Source organism: Hordeum vulgare, chromosome 6H, assembly GCF_904849725.1.
Source record: "Hordeum vulgare subsp. vulgare chromosome 6H, MorexV3_pseudomolecules_assembly, whole genome shotgun sequence".
NCBI classification, from domain to species: domain Eukaryota; kingdom Viridiplantae; phylum Streptophyta; class Magnoliopsida; order Poales; family Poaceae; genus Hordeum; species Hordeum vulgare.
In genome coordinates this window covers 338749822-338757774 of record NC_058523.1, presented here as the reverse complement: position 1 = coordinate 338757774, position 7953 = coordinate 338749822, and the positions used below count along the sequence as shown (strand labels likewise).

The following is a 7953-nucleotide window of genomic DNA, read 5'->3' as shown; positions in this document are numbered from 1 at the left end:
CAAATTGGTATACCCGTTACCCGACATTGTAAATCAACCGTTGGAACAACTTCATAGACAACAACATATAATCATAATTTATAAAAATAGATTACAATAACATACTTATAAACAACATCATATAATCATAAACAACAACATATAGTCATACATTTTCACTTCACAAACTATTGATATAGTGTAGATTGTATGGATAATATTAAGTTTACAAAGATTTTATACGGGTATGAGTATGGGTTAATATGATGTCATACCTCTACATGTTGTCCATACCCTTATCCTAATAGAGTTTTACCTATAACCAAAGCTTAAAATGGAGGGGATGAGGCTGATGTTGAGCCGGATGATGAAGCAACTTCACCGCAGCAAGAAGCCTAGTGAGCGGTTGACATGGCGGAAGGTGGTTCTACCTTTCCGTGTGCCAACAAAGCAGTCATACTTGATTGACTCTTTGGGGCTCGTGAGAGACATTCATATTATTGCGTTCTATGATCGTAGATTGTCAGAATTCATCATTGTATATTCGAGATCTGAAAGTGTGGCAAAAGGATTTGAAGGCATGGAAAGAGGCCGCCCTCGTGCAAGACTTCTTTATTCTTATCTTCCATTTTCGAAAGTAACAAGCATATCTTCCATTTTCGAAAGTAACAAGCAGCGAATAAAACGGCTGCAACAAGAAGTTTCGCACTCTAACTCGGATTTCGCGCATTGAAAGTGGTCATCCCTTGCTTTGTTCTAACCGCCCTTCCTTTTAAGTTTAAGTAAACTCTTCCTAGAATTAGATTGTTTATTTAGTATAGAAGGAGAAGAAGGGCTTCATTGCCCCCAGTATTCCCGCTTGTAGCCATCCCTATTCACAGATCAATACTTCGTACTCATTTGATCCTTTTGATTTAAAGGATAGGATGATGAAATCCATTGTTCACGGATCTTTTATGCAAGATGGTGGATAACGATTACACACGACTGCCCACGACCTTTCTATAAAACTCTTACTGCTCTCGTCCATATGGAGCTGAAATGGTCTGGCCCCGATTATTTCTTTAGTTAATTCAGAATTGCCCTGCTGCTTCGCTAACATACATGGAGCATACATGACCACGACAATTTCATTCATGCAGCGAGCGTGAAGACAGAGCGTAACCGTAAGAACACTCCGCACCAAAAAAAAACCATAAAGACACTTTGCGAAGTGAACGAAATGACAACCGAAAGACACAAGCCAGGTGAGATAACCCATGACGATGAGTGAAAATAACTCATGATTTAGTTCAAGCAAGTACATAATACCACCAAAATGTGAGCCGCTAAGCTCAACCAACCATCAGGATACATCCAATAAAAGGTTTTTTTTAGTTGCCATAATTCCATACAAAAATTTATTCTCGGAAGAGGTTGTACACTCTTCTCTTCTCTGGGGCAAACCACACTCCCCTGTATCTTCATGCTTTGGCTCATTTACTTGGTGCTGTGCATGTGGCGGATGAGGTCGACCACACGGGTGCTGCAAAGGTAGAAATTCACGATTCAGCAAGATGATTTCTGCATTGATGAGATGACTGCAGGAGGGATATAAGAGGTGCCACTAACCTGTATCCCCACTCGTTGTCGTACCATGAGACAAGCTTGACAAAGTTGTCGTTCAGAGCAATCCCGGCCTTGGCATCAAAGATGCTGGACCTGTTATGAGTAAAGTGGAATCATTAGCCAAGTCGGATGAGTAGCCACTATGAAGATATAGGCAATCAAAATGCACCAAAATAAAGTAACATAGTTGTCAAAGTGAAATGGTAAACACCTGCTGTCACCCTGGAAGTCAGTGGAAACAAGGTCCTCATCGACATAACCCAAAATGCCCTTGAGGTTTCCCTCAGACTCCTCCCTGTAAAAGCAAATAAGTACACATCAATACAAATACTAAAATAAGAAACAATATACACATACACGGACGGAACTAAGTACATTGTTCCTGGTTAGCAGTACTCACTTGATAGCAGCCTTAATCTGCTCATAGGTGGCTGGCTTGGCAAGTCTAACAGTCAGATCAACAACAGAAACATCAACAGTGGGAACACGGAAGGCCATTCCAGTCAACTTTCCGTTAAGTTCTGGGAGCACCTTGCCAACGGCCTGCAGGAAATCGAAATGGTGATCCATTGAATAGATTATTATAAGAAATGAAGACTAATGGTCGTTCAGACAACTTATGATATAATAGATGGGAAACGGAAGTGTACCTTTGCAGCACCAGTGCTGCTTGGAATGATGTTGAAGCTAGCAGCCCTTCCACCTCTCCAGTCCTTGCTTGAAGGACCATCAACAGTCTTCTGGGTTGCTGAAATTCCAATTTCAGCCACATTAGTCAAAAGATAAATATCAAATGCTATCAGGAAGAAACATAACCAGTGCAATGCATTACCAGTCATGGCATGGACAGTGGTCATCAAACCCTCAACAATGCCAAACCTGTCATTGATAACCTGAAAAAAAAGAAACTATCAGCATACCATTGCCCAAATTGGTTTTAGCAGCACAAAATGGTACGGTCCACACCTTAGCAAGAGGAGCAAGGCAGTTGGTGGTGCAGCTAGCATTGGAGACAATGTCGATGTCTGACTTGTATTCCTTCTCGTTGACACCACAGACAAACATGGGAGCGTCCTTGCTGGGAGCAGAAATGATGACCTTCTTGGCACCACCCTGTAAGTGGTAACACAGGAAACTATTTAGCACAAATATACACAAGAAAGGTTCAGTTACCATGAAATGGAGACTGTGAAAGAATTTACCTTAATGTGAGCTGCAGCCTTGTCCTTGTCAGTGAAAACACCGGTGGACTCCACAACGTACTCAGCACCAGCAGCGGCCCATGGAATCTCCTCGGGGTTTCTACATAAGGGCTTGTTGATCAGCCTGTACAGCTTACCATGGAAATTAACTGCATGGGAACCAAAATAAATGGTAACAAACCTGCAACCAAACACAGCAACCTCCTTCTCACCGAAGAGAAGGGTCTTGGAGTCCTTCACCTTAACTTCATGGTGCTTCCACTGTCCGTGGACAGTGTCATACTTGAACATGTAGGTCTGCAAGTTGCAAGCACGTAATTCAGAACCATAATATGAACGAGAGACAAGTGGAACTAGCGTTACACTTTAGTTAATTATTGGCAACTGGCACTGAAGACTGCATGTATATAAACCACCAGAGATTACATCTATTTTAAATAGTACCACAATAGAACAATAGTCACTGCGTGGAACAAATAGATTCCTCGAATCCAGAACTGTAAAAATATTCTCCACGGGATGTGAGGAATATAATTAACGTACACAAAAAAGCACTTGCAAAGCAGATCTAACAGTACCATCACAAAACTGATGATTTATATTCAGATGTAGCAACATTCACTAGAACCTAGATTCCAATGCATAACGAGTTAACCGTGCTTGGTGTTGTGGAGCTGAGCATGAGCGCGTGACGAAAATAACAAATCCAAACTATTCGAGAACAGATCTAAGGTGACAGTCGCCAGCCCGTAAACGGGTGTCACAAGCACGAATACACAACGAACCTACCATAAACACCTACAGATCTCATGAGCGAGTGGAATCGAGAACGATACCATGTAGTCGGTGGTGATGAACGGGTCGTTGACGGCGACGAGCTCGACATCGGGGCACTGGAGCGCAACCCTGGCCACAAGCCTGCCGATCCGGCCGAAACCTGCAGGGGAAAGCAAAAATCCATTCATGAGAAAATGAACACACGGAAACAGCCAACGGACAAGCAAACCAGATCAGATCGGGGGATCGAGCTCACCGTTGATGCCGATCTTGATGGGAGCTGCGCAGGGCACGGAAATGCATCCAGCAAAAGGAACGAACAGTAATCAGCCAAAGCACCACCAGGAATCGAAAAGTAGTACAAGAGATAATAAGCGCTCGAGGTGACGGGGTTACCCATGGGGAAATCTGAAGCTGCGGTGGACGGAGGAGGGTCGAGAACAGATCGAGGATTGGGACAGCTATTCGAGATTGCGATGCGATTAGCGAGACCGGGGGGGAGGATTTATATAACGGGGGGTTCATTGGGTGGAGGGGCCCGCAGAGCGGCGCGGGCCGCGGATCGCCTTCTGTTTCTCCGCTACCGGGAATGGAATGGGTGGCTGGCTGGCTGGCTGGCTGACGGGTGGGGTCGAGCGAGGAGCGGGGCGATGGTTTCGAGAAGGTTCCTGTGGGTGGGTGGGTGGGTGGGACGGGGCGAACGTTGGAGCCCATGGAAACCCAGGACCGCTGCTGGGTTTGGCTACGATAATCACGAGAGGAGGGAGCGGTGGTGGGCCATGCCTGCTTACTTCTCGTCCAAGAAGGTGAAACGACCGGCGCCGTGCTTCTTTATTTTTCCTTTTTCTCTCTTTTCTTTGATTGAAAACCCGAGTGCCTAACTTCTTGTCCAAGAAGATCAAACAACCCGCGGCGTGTAAGGCTTGTGTGGTTTCAGCGCCCATGAGCCGGATGCCACATAGGCGGAATTTCAAAAATTCCCTATATATAATTATAAATGCCTTCTTCTTCAAAATAATAATCACTTTCCCGGTAAACATTTATAATAGCGTTTAAAAAGTGTAGTTCAAATTTTGTAACGCTACGAAAGGTTGTCATTTCCCAATCCCCCCCCCTCCCCACCACCTCACTCTCTCGTGATTCCCCTCACTCGGTGTGAAATCCCTAACTCACCCGTGTCGCTCTTCCTTTTTGTCGGCATAACCTGCGCCACCTTCTCGTCCGAGCCAAAATTGGATTTGTTATCGTGGTCGAGAAAGAGTGGGAGGAGCACGGGCCAGACAACCTTGGCCTGCTAGAGGACGGTGGTAGCCTTCTCCTGCTCGACGACGGAGGCGATGAACGACGATGCTCCCCGTATCCCTCAACGTATAAGGAGAAGAGTCGGTACAACAGATGCACCTCCTACTGTCATGAGGAATCAAGAAGGGATATCTAGAGGGGGTGAATAGACTACTTGGCAAAATAAAACCTAACGTTTTCCTAATTTTAATGGTTGGCAAGTTTTAGCAATTCTATCAAGTCTAGAGCACCCTACACATGCAAGTCAACGAGTATAGCAGCGGAAAGTAAAGACATGCACATGTAAGTAAGGAGTAGAGATAGGAAGATCAAACGCAAAGATGAAACACAAATTTTTGACGTGGTTCCGATAGGTGGTGCTATCGTACATCCATGTTCATGGAGACTTCAACCCATGGAGGATAACGGATGCGTGAGTCCAGGAGAGCTCCATCGAGAAGGGGTCCACGAAGAAGCAACCTTGTCTATTCCGTCATGGCTTATGTCCATGAAGGACTAGCCTCACTTGGGGTATATCTTCACGAAGTAGACGATCTCCTTGCCCTTACAAACTTCTCAGTTCAACTCCACAATGAATTGAAGGCTCCTAAGCGACACCTAACCAATCTAGGAGACATCACTCTCTAAAAGATAATAGATGTGGTATGGATGATGAACTGCTTCAAAAGATAGTCTCATCGACACTCAATCACTCTCTCACAGATTTGGCTTGGTATAGGACATTGATTGGATGGAAAACAACTTAGAGAGGCTTGAAATCAAGATTCATGTGGTTGGAGTGGAAGATCTTGATCTCAACACATAAGTAGGTAGTTTTATCTCTAAAAATAGATGGGGCAAGTGTCGGTTTGTTCTGGGTGATCTCTCTACGAATGAGAGGGAGGTGGATGGCTATATATAGCCATCTCCAAAAATCCAACGGTTACAACATTATTGCCCAACTAAGTGGAACTGAAGTAGAAACTCGGTTACACCGACTAGTGCAAAAGGTGGCAACTTTCGGATTTTCGGCGAGACCGATATACACAACTCGGTGAAACTGATTCGGGTAACCTTGGGCAGATTCAACTCTCGGTGGGACAGAAATGAAAAACTCGGGAATTCCAAAATTTAACACTTTGGCAACACAAAGTTGGCACCTACTTTTTGGTTGTGTCGAATGTGATCTCGGTGGCACCGAGATGCTAGGGTTTGGCTCTAGAATCTGTCTAAGGGAAACTTCGTATGGCCGATTTAGAAATATCGGTGGTACCAAATTTGACTATTAGGGTTTTGACAGAATATATTGTGGGGGAATTCTTGAGGGTTTTGGTGGCTAATCTCTAAGCACTTGAGCAACCAAATCGTCATAGATACCTCATCCCCTTTTAATAGTATTTGCTTTCCTATGGACTCAAATGTGATTTCTCACATAAATATAAAATATAGAGTCTTGAAGCTTGAAGCTTTGACAATTCTATCCTTCCCTTCTTGGGGATCCTCCTCACAACTTCGAGCCACAACAATCTTTTGGACTAAATCTGAAACACTAGGTAGAACCATTAATCCAAGAGATAATGTATGTTGTCATTAATTATCAAACCCTCCAAGGGAGCATTTGTGTTTCACGTCGGATCTACATGACAAGGAGTTCTTACAGATGCGGGTGCAACTCTGTTGGGCAACTAGGAGATGGAGCTGACAGCCGACAAGGAGTTGGAGCTGCTAGTAGACAAGGAGCGTGTCTCGGTGTATGATGAGCTCTACTTGTCTTCAGTCCATCTTCAGTTATGCTTGCCAGTTCATCTTCGGTTATGCTTGTCATGTTCTGCTTGTAAGTGTATGATGGACTATCTAGGGATTTTTCAAAGTATGATGCACTTGTCTTGATCAATGTTAATCGTGCTAATTTGTGATTGGGTCACCGTATCTATCGAGGGATTGGGCTGAACTGTAAGAATGATGAGAGGAAGAGAGACATTTTAGGAATTGTTTAGAGTGTCATCCTTTTAAAAACTAGATGATGAACACGCATTGTTGCGGTGTCACACCCTGTGTTTGTACCACTTTTCCACTGAATGCTTTTATAAAATTTGGAATCGTTTAAACTTTTTGCGTGCTTGTGATGATTGAATTGGTTGTTATATGCTTGTTTGCTTATTTGGGTTTTACTCAAAAAAATCCCTTCTCTCAAAACTTATCTTCTTGCTCCAAGTCCTTGCACAATGACCATGCCTTGTGTACGGGACCTAAAGTTATTCTTACTAAATATCATTTTGATCCAAAGGGCATTTATTTATTTTAAGCTTTAAAAACCCCTAAATAGAGGTTTGTACTACAAGTCCTCCAATTAGGATAGATGGTTTGCCCCAAAGATTTTATTTGGATCTTATTATCAAAAAGGCTTTCCAAAACCATAAAATTATTATTTTAAAAGTTATTTTCCCATTTTAATTAAATACCTATTTCTGAGGCCACTAATGGTCTTTTATGAAGGAAAATTAGTTTATTGCTTCAAAAATATTTGAGAAAAATTAGGGAAGCTCAGTGGACATATTGTTGGAGATATGCCCTAGAGGCAATCATGTATGATCATATTTCCTATGTGTTTATGAATAAAGATAGTCCTTGGACATTATCAGTGATGTGTATTAACAAGTATGTGACTTGCTTGTGAGACTATACATTATCCGATGGCTATCCTAAATGGTCCCTAGTCAAAAGAGTTGTGTGGACGTGCAACCAACTAGACTAGCATATGATACGGTGGATGGTCCGCTCTCACTGACCATGTAGCATTGGATGCTAGCCGGATAATGGACTAAGAAAGACGTCGGATCCGAGTCGAGATAAGGTGTGAGTTGGATAGCCCAAATTATGAGATGCAACGATAGGTCATCTGTGAGTCTCTAGTACAACATATGTTCTATTTCCTAGGCCGTGCGGTGGCACATGTACTCAGGATGGTGATCGACTTGCTTTGGGCCGACCAAACGCTACTCCGTGATTGGGTAGTTACAAAGGTAGGTTTCGGGCTTGTCCAGACCCATGTTGCGAGACGTGGTCAAGCAAGATGGGATTTGCCCCTCCGATCAGGAGAGAGATA

At 43.5% G+C, this 7953-nt stretch overlaps 1 protein-coding gene across 1 annotated transcript; it reads right to left on the bottom strand.

Annotated features, from left to right (window-relative positions):
- Positions 1 to 1227: 1227 nt before the first annotated feature.
- Positions 1228 to 4103, bottom strand: LOC123406314 (glyceraldehyde-3-phosphate dehydrogenase 2, cytosolic). Its single transcript, XM_045099798.1, has 12 exons — positions 3963 to 4103; positions 3823 to 3846; positions 3626 to 3726; positions 2971 to 3086; positions 2790 to 2889; positions 2554 to 2700; positions 2420 to 2480; positions 2238 to 2335; positions 1988 to 2130; positions 1799 to 1882; positions 1591 to 1680; positions 1228 to 1504 (listed from the first exon to the last, which is right to left on the bottom strand). Exons 1-12 carry the CDS (start codon positions 3964 to 3966, stop codon positions 1459 to 1461), a joined length of 1014 nt encoding a protein of 337 aa, XP_044955733.1. The 5' UTR covers positions 3967 to 4103; the 3' UTR covers positions 1228 to 1458.
- Positions 4104 to 7953: the final 3850 nt, after the last annotated feature.

What these genes read in the sequence shown, in the direction of transcription:
- LOC123406314 (XM_045099798.1), bottom strand. An exon ending in CATCAAGATCGGCATCAACG is followed by an intron (nt 3,727 to 3,822) that starts GTGAGCTCGATC and finishes TTTCCCCTGCAG; the next exon opens with GTTTCGGCCGGATCGGCAGG. An exon ending in GTTGCTGTGTTTGGTTGCAG is followed by an intron (nt 2,890 to 2,970) that starts GTTTGTTACCAT and finishes GCCCTTATGTAG; the next exon opens with AAACCCCGAGGAGATTCCAT.